The sequence below is a fragment of the Antedon bifida genome, chromosome 8 (genome assembly GCF_963402885.1).
Source record: "Antedon bifida chromosome 8, ecAntBifi1.1, whole genome shotgun sequence".
In the NCBI taxonomy this organism is placed as follows: domain Eukaryota; kingdom Metazoa; phylum Echinodermata; class Crinoidea; order Comatulida; family Antedonidae; genus Antedon; species Antedon bifida.
Window position 1 is genome coordinate 20,169,494 of NC_136233.1, and position 13,563 is coordinate 20,183,056.

The following is a 13,563-nucleotide window of genomic DNA, read 5'->3' on the forward strand; positions in this document are numbered from 1 at the left end:
TATTTTATAATCAGACTAAGATGTTTTTATATTCTAGTTATTTATATTGTATTATTCAGTTCAGTAATACTTCTGAGCAAATATATTATTTACTTTTTTTTAGATAATGGCAACATTTGTGTTTCTTTCTGTATACCTACTGTGTTTTGTTGAGAATGCCATCGGTAAGTTTTGTCAGAGGGGTAACAGAAATGGTTGTACAAATATTTGATTTGAATTTTCTTTACAGTATCGCAGCACTATTATAACAAGTAGGCCTATGGTATTATAGGACTAGTGCTTTTAATTAATAATTAAATCCAAACATTGCAAGCAAATAAAGAGCCCAACTTTACTAAGTTGTAGAGTGCGAACTAAAAGGGTTTTCTTGTTTTTCTGATAATAATCATAATGTTTGCGTGCATTATCTGTGTGCATATAAAAAACATTATGCCTACATCCTTTTGAGATAAATATGATATTACTCCAGCTTACTGCACGGTGGTAGTATTGTTATATTTTGTCTGAATTATGTTTTTTGGTTGCGTGTTTGTTGTAGACTAAAAATAGACTTGGTAACATTGTATTGTGTTTTTTATTCTAGCCTCAGATGTTATACTATCTTTAGAAGGTAATTCAATCACAATTACCGTTGGAGGTGGTATTCGCAATGATAAAATACATGCAGTAAGTTGGTTCAAAGGTAAAGAAATAAATGCAAAGCTAGTTATCGTTAATTCTAATGCAAGTACATCTGGCAGATTTTCAATAGTTAATGCCTATGGAGATTTGATGATACGAAATGTAAGCAGAAATGATGCAGGATACTACACTGTTCAAGTTGTTAAAAGTGGCGAGGAACATCAAGAGTCCAGGACATATCAACTTGATGTATATTGTGAGTTAATTATAAGTGTTCGTATAACAGTAGGCCTACAGTATTACGTCAGTTCTTTTAGGATCACTATAAACATAATACAAAATAAGATTCCGAATATGCCTATTATTTGAAAGGTTGATTGAAAGGAATTTACAATATAAAGTTAACCCTTTTCTCTGATTCCCCTATGATATGTGTATGCTTTTATTAGGTATAGCCTAAACATTGATAACTCCATGCTTTTAATGGGACATGAAATAAATCAAGTATTTATTCGAAAATGTATAATATTGTATTTGCTTTTTTAAATTAGGAGTGAAAGTAATTATACTAACACGGTATTTTCAAAGATGTCTTGAATTATTATTTGTTTACTTTTAGAATGGATGGATTATTCAGTAGTTCAGTAGAAATGTTTATAAACCTCAGTTTCTGTTACAGTAGTTTGATTGTTTTTGATAAAGTTTAAACGTTTATTTCTTGCCGCTCTATTTCATACCAAACCTAGACTCCACCAAATGCCTATGTAATAGTTTAAAAAGTATGTCTGCCTTTAAGAACAATAATTATTAAGTCATTTCGTCGATATTTTTTTTAAGATATGGATACGCCAACTCTCACTGCATCCACCGATGACATTGGAAACGATGTAAATGTCGATATATTTTACTGCCAGTGGTCTGAAATATATCCCAAAGTGAAACCAAACGTAACATGGTATCGTAATGGAAATATGCTAGATACCACTTTGTCCAAATACACTGAGAAACCTGAAGAAAAGTCTAGGATTAAGCTCGTTATTCATACGTTATCTGAAACTGATGCAAACTATTCCTGTCGTATTACTGTTGGAACAAGTGAAGGTATTATGAACCAGTCGAGCAATTTAGAAGGACTGGACTCATTTAGTAAGTATAAATGGAGAATTATATTATCTTACTTAATTTTTTTTATATTAGCTCTACGATTAATTGTCAGCACTGTCACTTATATATTTTTCTCCTTTTCATTCATTCTGGGTTTTTCTTCTTTTTACTATTCATTACTGCATTACAAATAAACTTTTTTTTATTCTCTCTCTTTTGTGGTGTAAACTATTACTTTTATTCGTTCGTCATATATCACAAATACATTATGCATTATATTAATCTTTCTATATCACCCTCACCTTTTTCATTATTTTCTAGAATTTACTCATACCTGTAATTATAGTAAATAAAAAGTAAAAAATGCATAATTTTCAAACTTTTACAGTATAGTGTAGTACACAGTATATACTTGGTATATATAAACTGACTAAAATATCTCATCAAAAACACAATGATTAAATAGTAAAACATTATACATAAATTTTAATTTTTAATAGATTCTAAGCTTCCTGATAAAAAGGATAGGAAGAAGACCTTTATCTTGATTTGGATATCTGTGTTCGTTGTAGTTATAATTATTGGAATGTCTTTGGGTTTCATGTTCAAAGGTAAGAAGAAACTAAGACCAACAGCAAAAGTTAAAAGGACCAATATAATTTAATGAGAAGAGAAGTAAATGAAATTTTAAAAAAAGAAAATATGTATAGGCCTCCAATAAATTAATGATAAACATGTTGTTTATCACATTCCGTTGATAACTTGTGTGGTATAAAGCTATATTTACACGGAACGGAAGACCGCGCCCAATTAACTCCTTACATGATTTATTTTCCATTATCTAACACTGAACCGTGTGAATGTAGCTTAAAGTTGTTTGATAGGCTATAGAATTATACAAAATAAGATTATGGAGGGATGGATGGGTGTGCCTCCTCAAAATCCGTCATGTTACTAAACAATTGTTACTTACTGTTTATTATTATTTTTACCTTTAGGTGCAGCATTTAAGAAACAAATATTGCCGTTCAAACTATCTGTTGACGATGACTTCGAATTCAACGAAGGTGCTTCAGCAAACATTGTGTTGACCTACGAACCTATGAATGCCAAGATTGCCAGTATCTCGTGGTTCAAAATCAACAAAGAAGAAGACAAAACAGATCACATTGTTACATTTAATACAGGTACAGTTTGAGTCTAATAAGTTAAAACAAAATCAAAAGAATTGACCAATCATAATCGATGACGATGAACTGAACATTGGATTGCAATTTTAAAATAGTTGATGACCAATTAGCATATAGTTGCTTGAATGGAATGGCAAAGTTAAAAACTGTTTATTAAAATGTTGTAAATAGTGTATCAACAATTTCTGGAAATCGTACACATTCTTAAACCTAACACAACTAAGATAATATTGAGTACATGTTTAACGTTCCACATAAAAATAGCTGGACTCCGGATATTCGAAAATAATTCTAGTTTTGAATAATCGCATTATTAATTTTTTTAAACGATTAATATGTATTTCCTTTTTTAAATATGTCTATTCAACATCCAGTTTTAGTATATACAATTATAAATAAATCACTTTCATACATTCTTTTTTAATGTAGGTCTTATAACAACAGATAAAGAAGCTAAACGGTAAGACATGTAGTCTTTGAGATTTTCACAAAGTAATGAACAATGTTGGCATGAACACTTATCACTTTAACATTTGTTTTTATTCAGCACTCGTATGAAAACCATTGGGTCAGGAAACGTTTACTCTGGACCAATGGATGGATCAAGCAATGATTTAGTCAGACCTTACTTCATTCTGGAAAATAAATATGACGAAATCAAGGTATGTATCGCATGGGTTTATATCAATAAAATGTTCAAATTGGAAGTATAGATTCAACAAATATAAGGATATCCAATATTTTTAATATTGTTCATGTTGTTTTTTTTTTCTCTTTTGTGGCGCAAACACCACTTTTATTCACATTCATATTATCATGTCATTACATAAAATCATATTATTTAACACATTTTTGTTAATTCTAAATGTCGTTACAATCATTAGTAACATGTTTACATTTATTAATTTCCGTATTACCTCCTTTTTTCATTATTTTTCTATACACTTGACAATGGTCATCATTATCATCTACCTTGTTTTAAAATATTTTACACAAAGAATTTGTGAGTTTTTCATTTTCATTTGTTTTCATTTTACAACTCGAATTATACAATGTATGTATAAACAAGATAAAACGAAATAAAAAAAACATAATAGATCACGGAAGGGAAAACGATGCACGCGAGTTGACCAATGACAATCAATAGTTTGAATAATCCATCGGATAATCTTTCGGATTGGTCAAATTACTTACGTTGCGTCACAAGCCTTTTGATTATTATTATTATGTTATATATTTTTATTTCACTAAGTTTATGTACATGTACCGTCAATATTCACGACACATTTACACATGGTTAGATCCGCCACGGACTATAAGGCTGTCATGAGTAAGGGAAAACAATCCTCGAGATGATCCCTTAAGTTCGATTCCCACTAGAAACGCAATGCGGGATGTAGAGGCAACGCAATCCTTTGCTTGTGATTGGTCAAATCACTTATGTTGCATTGTGTTGCGTCTATAGTGGGAACCAATCAATAATCGGATCTTTTTAAATAGTTTTTTTTTTTAGTCGCGTGCAGAGCTCACTATGTCGGTCGGTTGGTCGGTCGGTATATGGCCTTGTTTTACCACTTGTTTGTCATACTTCTAGCCTATATTTTTTACAATTGTTTTAGGACAATAATCAGAGCACCAGTGCACATAAACAGCAGGGCTATGACTACATTCCATACGAAACAGTAAGTGTCATTATTATCGACGTCTATTATCTTTATGATTTTAATACTGTGTTATCGAAACGTAATTTAATCTAAATATTGTAATGAAATTTCAGTTTCTATATCATTGATGACAGTTTCAATATTTTTTTATGTATTTCCGCCTTAGCATATTTGTTATTATTTATATTACATCACGATATACACTTTCTTATTATATTAAATAATGTTTGAAATATCTAAAAAAAAACGAGTAAAATTGTGTAAGTTCAATCTTTCTTGATAAAGAGTATTTTGTGTTCTTTACTAATTGTCAAAAATTGTCTTGCAGTCATTTTCATGTAGTGTATTACAGTATTTCCTTAGCACATTTTAAAAATCAACTTAAAGATTTGAGCAAATAAATTCGGGAAGTAGAAAACAGGCTCTATAGTAGGTTTGTCTAAGATTGGCACAGTAAATCACGTTTAAAATTAATTTTCATATTTTTATCAGTCAGGTACATTGAAGAAATCTGATAATAAAGGTATGATAATCCACTGTACGTTTAAATATATTTGAAATAAAATTAGATAATAATTGTTCAGTACAATAAAAAGGAATCTGTTCATCAGTGTTTTTGTTTGTCCATCATTCAGTAAAATGGATGTTTCTTAAAGGTCTGTCTACATTACCAAACTTATTTGACAAAACAAGTGTGAAGTGGCCAAATATGGTAATGATATGCCCAAATATGGTAGTGATATGACATCATCATGTCCATATATATGGATACATTTTTTTTCACATAAACTTTGATAGTGTAGACAGGGCTTTACACATTGCATATTGTATGGAAAAAAATAAACCTAAGTGGATGAATGATGCATTTTAAACGTTTCTAAAAGAAATGCGTAATGACCGTAAAGTACATGTAGTACACGAACACTTTCTAAACCGATTTTCATTTCCAGAACTAAATCGATATGCTGTGGAATTTGGAGAGCCGGGTTCTTTCAAATTGACAATTGATGACTTGATCCCGTACGATGCTGGTCTCTACAAACTGACAGTTCTGATGAAAAATGATGAAACTCATGTAAAAAGCTTTATGCTCTCTGTCGAACGTAAGTAGAAGTAGCTACAGAGCAGTAGTCATGTGGTGGTGGCCAGGTGGCCGTTAATAATAATAATAGTATTTATTCGGTCATCAATGTAAAAATAACCAGGAATGAGAATAGGCTAAAGCCCAAACAGATTCTGCACTCACTCCATACAATACAAACAGTTAAGATAAAACCATATACAAGAAAAATACAAATAAACTATACATAACATGAAATATAGTGTTTTGTTAGAGCAGCCTTAAATATTGAAATTGTTTGTGAATCTTTTATGTCATTTGGTATTTGCTCCCATAGTCTAGGAAAGGAAACAAATACAGAATTATGAAAAGTATTGCCTTTCCAACGTAAAAGCCTACCCGGACATCTTTCACTAGTTTTAATATACTCATTGAAAGAATGGGGACAGTAACCTTTCAACACCTTAAATCCTAATGAAAGTCTATGTAATTTAAACAAGTCATCAAATAGATAATAATTCAAGCACTTTCAACCTATGAAAATAAGATGTGTCCCAGGAACCTTCCTTTCTAAACATTATTATCCTCGTTGCTTTCCTTTGTATACTTTCTATTCTATTAATATATGATTTCTCAAATGGTGCCCACATTGAACAACAGTAGGTAACCACTGGAAGTAATAGAGCTTTGTATAAGTTCAACATAGCTAACCAGGACATATTTTTACTACATTTTGAAATGAAACCAAGCAATCTGCTTGCTTTACAACATATATAATTAACTTGTGTATGACAAGACAACGAACTATTTACATACACACCTAGAAATTTGAATTCTGTAACTTTAGGAATATTGTCTGATTCTATGGTATAATCCCAGTTAACTATCTCTTTACATCTTGTAACATGCATTACAACGCATTTGACAGGATTTAAGGGAAGTTTGTTTACATTTGCCCATTTAGCAATTAAATCTAAATCCTTTTGAAGCAATTTACAATCATCATTGTTATAAATAGGCTTGCGGTCGTAACATTTCACGATCCTCTTAAAATCTTAAAATAATGTATGTGATCAATCCAATGCGTCGAGTCTGTAAAAATAACCTACATAGGCCTACAATTATTCAGGGTTTTAGCGATACGGAAGGTGGCTTGAGAAGATTGTTTAATGTTGTTTGGCATTAAAAGCTTATGAAACTAGGAAATCGTTTAATGCAGACGTGATTTTGTTGTACGTTTTCTAAACTAATGTTTTCTAAAAAGTTAGTACAAATTGAAATATTAAATGTATGAATTCTGTTTCAGCGAAACTTGTGGCACATGTTCGCAATGTGCAGGTAGAAGAAGCATCTGAAAGTAGTTTAATCGTCTGCGAAATATTCCCCAAAACAAGCGCCATCAGGACCACCACTTGGTTTCGAAAATTCGACAATTATACAGAGGCTATTGCATCTAGCAACGATGACTACGTTCAAAGGACCCCCAAGTACGAGGCAATTATAGACGAAGAGAAAGGCAGGGGCTTACTCATCATCCGGGATGTTAAAGTTGATGACGGCGGGAAGTATGCTTGTTTTGTAAACAGTGAGGAGGAAGAGTATGACAGCGGTGCAGCAGCAAGTGGAATGGGAACTCTTACCGTTATGTGTAAATACAAATTAATATGTTTACAGTTAGGAGACACATTTTAAGTACCATTTATGTCACGTGTAGGCATAATCTCCATATGAATTAAACATTTTTTTCATGTAGACACAGTGTTAGTAGTCCCTTTCCTCTGTAATAGAAGGTATGTGTATATACATAATACAGTCTTCGATTTTTCGACGACCAAGGACAATTTAGCCGATTATAGGTGACGAACTTAGATTTTGACATGCGCATTTGAACATTTTTGTGTCTAGTCGCAAAAAAGATAAAAATCGATTCTCCAGAGCTTGACGACAAATGCATACTTTACATGCTGTATGTCATAGGTCATCGAAATTCAACGTCTGACTACTGACAATAATTGCAATTGAATTGAATACAATTGTGTTGAATAAAGGTTCTATTTTGCAGGTAACCTAACAGTTCATGTATATAATCAGACGGCAATGGTTGGGGACAAAAGCACCTATATTGAGTGCAGAATCCTACCACCAGGTGAGGAAATCACCGGAGTTATGTGGTACCGAAACAACCAACATGGTAAATTTAACGGCACCGTCATAGCCTCGACAACTGACGTCACTAAACCAGGCAGCAAGTATTACACGGAGTTGGAAGATAACGGAAGATGTACTCTGTTCATTAATGACGTCAGCAAGGCAGATGATGGCAAGTACGTGTGTAAAGTTATGAGGGCGTTTCAGATGAAACTATTCAAAGGATCTGCCACGCTGACCGTCAAAAGCAATTATGGAGTGAAAACTATGCTGTAAGAAAATGTTTAGTTAGAAGAAAGATCGATATTAGGAAGAAATATATGTTAAGGTTAGTAAAAAGAATATTAGTCAGAAATATCTTGCTTTAAACATTTTTCTCTTAAAACATATACATTTTTTGGACAGAATGACATGCGCAGAATCACGTAATGTGGGCTGCGCATGTTATTTGCAGAATGGCATGCGCAGAATTAGAAAATGTGATCTGCACTGAATACATCAATTTAAAGAGTCGATATTTGGCCATTTTCCAAAAATGTCCATGTTCTACAGTATAGGCCTACATACGTTCTATATAATATATGTCTTTAAGATGATTATAACGCAATATATGCACATATATAGCAATATTATTTTAAAATAACAGTATATTAAAAAGTGCGTAATTTGGAAAATATGTGTTTATACTATTGCTTTTGAAATACAAAAGCGCCACCTATTTTGTTATGACTTGTTTCGCGATGAAGTACATTTTTAGAGAGTATTGTACTAATTTAGATCAAAAGGCATTTAAATTAACTTTAGATCGTTTTTAGGATTTTGATTAATTAATGGGAACATCTTTACAAGACGTGGAATCGTTGGAAAAAACTTAATTAGTCTAGATTTCCAGTTGCCTGTCGAAGTTTCGTATTGCTGTATTTCTGCCTAGGCCTGTTAGTATTAGGCCTAGGCGTTTTAGCTTTGGCAGGCCTAGGATTGTTTGTTTATAAAATCCATATAAATAAAAATAATAATAATATTTAATAGAATTAGTAAAAACCAATTGTTACTGTTTTAATCAATGTGAATCAAATGTAGGCCTTGGCTATGCCTACCTTTTATTTTATTCAAATGACAGAATACTATTTTTATTAATAAAACAAATAATGAATGTTTTATATTCGTGTAATGTAACAAATAATGGCATTTTGGTGAATGGTGAAAGGTTATATATCAACGAGGCGACAGCCGAGTTGATATATAACCTTTCATCATTCACATGCCATTAATTATTTGTACCATTAGGCCTACACAAATATAAAACATTCATTATTTGTATAATGTATGAGCATATATAGCAATATTATTGCATAATAACAGTATTTTAAAAAGTGCCTATTTTGGCCATTTCTTGAAAAAATCTTAGTACAGGGATTTTTTCAAGAAATGGCCAAAATTCGACCTTTTTATTTTTTGACATAAATGTTTACTATACGTCTATAAGATGATTATAACGCAATATATGCACATATATAGCAATAGTATTGCATAATAACAGTATTTTAAAAAGTGCGTTTTTGGCAATTTTTTCGAAAATGGCTAAATTTCTACCTTTTTATTTTTGGACATAAATGTTGACTATACGTCTATACGATAAATATAACGCAATATATGTACATATAAAACAATAATATAACTGGTTACTATAGCATAATTAACATGCGCAGAACCCATTATTCGACTCTTCGCATGTTTATTATGCTATAGTATACAAATAATGAATGTTTATGAGTGTAATGGTACAAATAATGGCATGAGGTGAATGATGAAAGGTTATATCAACGAGGCAACGCCGAGTTGATGTAACCTTTCATCATTCACCAAATGCCATTATTTGTACCATTACACGAATATTAAACATTCATTATTTGTTTTATATAACATCTAAATAGATTCCTGTCATTTGAATCAAATATAAGGTAGCCCTAGCCAAGAGGCCTACATTTCATTCAGATTGATTAAAACAGTAATATTATAATATTAAATGTTAATGTTATATTTATATGGATTTTATAAACACACCTACTTTAGTGTTAATTATGTCAACAAACAACCAAATAATCCTATGCTTAGCAAGGCTAAAACGCCTAGGCTAGGCCTAGCCTAATACTAACAGGCCTAGCTAGGCTAGACCTAGTGTAGTAGTACTAGGCTAGATTGGCTGAAAGGCAAAACTTCGACAGACAATTGGAACTTATCTTGACTAATTATGGTTTTTACAACGATTCCACGTCTTGTAGGGATGTCCCCATTAAGTAATCAAAATCCTAAAAACGATCTAAAGCTAATTTAAATGCCTTTTTGAATGAAATTAGTACATATATCTCCAAATCGTACACAAAAATCTGCTGCTTTTGCATATCTCGCGGTGGTGTTTACAAACAGAGGCAGGACGACAGGTGGCGCTGTTGTATTTCAATGTAATTTTTGTATTCTAAATTTTTTTTCATCCGCGAAACGTTTTTTTTTTTCGTACACAAAATGTTTAAAAAAGTACTATTAAACGATCGTTTAATAGTGCGTACTATTGCACGCCATGTGACCCACAATCGTCCAATCAAATGACAGGAATTTATTTAGGTGTTATATAATAACCATTTATGTCTAAAAATAAAAGGGTCCAAAATTTGCAATTTTTTGAAAATTTTCCTGTACTATAGTACAGGGATTTTTTCCAAAAATTGCAAAATTTCGACCTTTTTATTTTTCGATATAACTGGTTACTATAGCATAATTAACACGAGCAGAACCCATTATTCGACTCTGCACATGTTTATTATGCTAGAGTAACCATTTATGTCTGAAAATAAAAGGGTCGAAAATTTGCCATTTTTCGAAAATTTCCCTGTACTATAGTACAGGAATTTTTTCAAAAAAGTGCAAAATTTCGACCTGTTTATTTTTCGATATAACTGGTTACTATAGCACAATTAACATGCGCAGAACCCATTATTCGACACTGCGCATGTTTATTATTCTATAGTAACCATTTATGTCTTAAAATAATTTTCGACCATTTTATTTTTCGAAATAACTGGTTACTATAGCATAATTAACATGCGCAGAACCCATTATTCGACTCTGCGCATGTTTATTATCCTATAGTAACCATTTATGTCTAAAAATAATTTTCGACCATTTTATTTTTCAAAATAACTGGTTAATATAGCATAATCGACATGCGCAGAACCCATTATTCGACTCTGCGCATGTTTATTATGCTATAGTAACCATTTATGTCTAAAAATAAAAGGGTCGAAAATTGGCCATTTTTCGAAAATTTCCCTGTACTATAGTACAGGGATTTTTTCCAAAAATTGCGAAATTTCGACCCGTTTATTTTTCGATATAATTGGTTACTATAGCATAATTAACATGCGCAGAACCCATTATTCGACTCTGCGCATGTTTATTATCCTATAGTAACCATTTATGTCTAAAAATAAAAGGGTCGAAAATTGGCCATTTTTCGAAAATTTAACTGTACTATAGTACAGGGATTTTTTCCAAAAATTGCAAAATTTCGACCTGTTTATTTTTCGATATAACTGGTTACTATAGCATAATTAACATGCGCAGAACTCATTATTTGACTCTGCGCATGTTTATTATGCTATAGTAACCATTTATGTCTAAAAATAAAATGTTGGAAAATTTGCCATTTTTCGAAAATTTCCCTGTACTATAGTACAGGGATTTTTTCCAAAAATTGCGAAATTTCGACCCGTTTATTTTTCGATATAATTGGTTACTATAGCATAATTAACATGCGAAGAACCCATTATTCGACTCTGCGCATGTTTATTATCCTATAGTAACCAATTATGTCTAAAAATAATTTTCGACCATTTTATTTTTCGAAATAACTGGTTAATATAGCATAATCGACATGCGCAGAACCCATTATTCGACTCTGCGCATGTTTATTATGCTATAGTAACCATTTATGTCTAAAAATAAAAGGGTCGAAAACTGGCCATTTTTCGAAAATTTCCCTGTACAGGGATTTTTTCCAAAAATTGCGAAATTTCGACCCGTTTATTTTTCGATATAATTGGTTACTATAGCATAATTAACATGCGCAGAACCCATTATTCGACTCTGCGCATGTTTATTATCCTATAGTAACCATTTATGTCTAAAAATAAAAGGGTCGAAAATTGGCCATTTTTCGAAAATTTAACTGTACTATAGTACAGGGATTTTTTCCAAAAGTTGCAAAATTTCGACCTTTTTATTTTTCGATATAACTGGTTAATATAGCATAATCGACATGCGCAGAACCAATAATTCGACTCTGCGCATGTTTATTTTGCTATAGTAACCATTTATGTCTAAAAATAAAAGGGTCGAAAATTGGCCATGTTTCGAAAATTTCCCTATACTATAGTACAGGGATTTTTTCCAAAAATTGCAAAATTTCGACCTGTTTATTTTTCGATATAACTGGTTACTATAGCATAATTAACATGCGCAGAACCCATTATTCGACTCTACGCATGTTTATTATGCTATAGTAACTATTTATGTCTAAAAATAAAAGGGTCGAAATTTGGCCATTTTTCGAAAATTTCCCTGTACTATAGTACATGGATTTTTTCAAAAAATTGCGAAATTTCGACCCGTTTATTTTTCGATATAATTGGTTACTATAGCATAATTAACATGCGCAGAACCCATTATTCGACTCTGCGCATGTTTATTATCCTATAGTAACCATTTATGTCTAAAAATAATTTTCGACCATTTTATTTTTCGAAATAACTGGTTAATATAGCATAATCGACATGCGCAGAACCCATTATTCGACTCTGCGCATGTTTATTATGCTATAGTAACCATTTATGTCTAAAAATAAAAGGGTCGAAAATTGGCGATTTTTCGAAAATTTCCCTGTACTATAGTACAGGGATTTTTTCCAAAAATTGCGAAATTTCGACCCGTTTATTTTTCGATATCATTGGTTACTATAGCATAATTAACATGCGCAGAACCCATTATTTGACTCTGCGTATGTTTATTATGCTATAGTAACAATTTATGTCTAAAAATAAAAGGGTCGAAAATTGGCCATTTTTCGAAAATTTCCCTGTACTATAGTACAGGGATTTTTTCCAAAAATTGCAAAATTTCGACCTTTTTATTTTTCGATATAACTGGTTACTATAGCATAATTAACATGCGCAGAACCCATTATTCGACTCTGGGCATGTTTATTATGCTATAGTAACCATTTATGTCTAAAAATAAAAGGGTCGAAAATTTGCAATTTTTCGAAAATTTAACTGTACTATTATAGTACAGGGATTTTTTCCAAAAATTGCAAAATTTCGACCTGTTTATTTTTCGATATAACTGGTTACTATAGCATAATTAACATGCGCAGAACCCATTATTTGACTCTGCGCATGTTTATTATGCTATAGTAACTATTTATGTCTAAAAATAAAAGGGTCGAAAATTGGCCATTTTTCGAAAATTTCCCTGTACTATAGTACAGGGATTTTTTCCAAAAATTGCGAAATTTCGACCCGTTTATTTTTCGATATAATTGGTTACTATAGCATAATTAACATGCGCAGAACCCATTATTCGACTCTGCGCATGTTTATTATCCTATAGTAACCATTTATGTCTAAAAATAAAAGGGTCGAAAATTGGCCATTTTTCGAAAATTTCCCTGTACTATAGTACAGGGATTTTTTCCAAAAATTGCGAAATTTCGACCCGTTTA

At 31.6% G+C, this 13,563-nt stretch overlaps 1 protein-coding gene across 2 annotated transcripts; it reads left to right on the forward strand.

Annotated features, from left to right (window-relative positions):
* The first annotated feature begins 36 nt into the window (after positions 1–36).
* On the forward strand, positions 37–8,884 carry LOC144849939 (uncharacterized). Of its 2 annotated transcripts, XM_078707071.1 has the most exons (13): positions 37–164; positions 584–877; positions 1,459–1,767; positions 2,226–2,336; positions 2,724–2,912; positions 3,345–3,375; positions 3,463–3,577; positions 4,535–4,597; positions 5,072–5,102; positions 5,530–5,682; positions 6,946–7,287; positions 7,702–8,074; positions 8,116–8,884. In XM_078707071.1, the coding sequence occupies exons 1-12, from the start codon at positions 107–109 to the stop codon at positions 8,061–8,063; spliced, it is 2,058 nt and encodes a 685-aa protein (XP_078563197.1). In that variant the 5' UTR covers positions 37–106; the 3' UTR covers positions 8,064–8,074; positions 8,116–8,884. The 2 variants fall into 2 exon arrangements, with proteins under 2 accessions (XP_078563197.1, XP_078563196.1); XM_078707070.1 differs by having other exon boundaries at positions 7,702–8,884.
* Positions 8,885–13,563: the final 4,679 nt, after the last annotated feature.

Excerpts from the sequence above, each read along its gene's own strand:
- LOC144849939 (XM_078707070.1), top strand. The coding sequence starts at position 107 with ATGGCAACATTTGTGTTTCTTTCTGTATACCTACTGTGTTTTGTTGAG. Across the intron at positions 3,578-4,534 it reads ATAAATATGACGAAATCAAG|GACAATAATCAGAGCACCAG; the intron begins GTATGTATCGCA and ends CAATTGTTTTAG. Across the intron at positions 4,598-5,071 it reads ACTACATTCCATACGAAACA|TCAGGTACATTGAAGAAATC; the intron begins GTAAGTGTCATT and ends TATTTTTATCAG.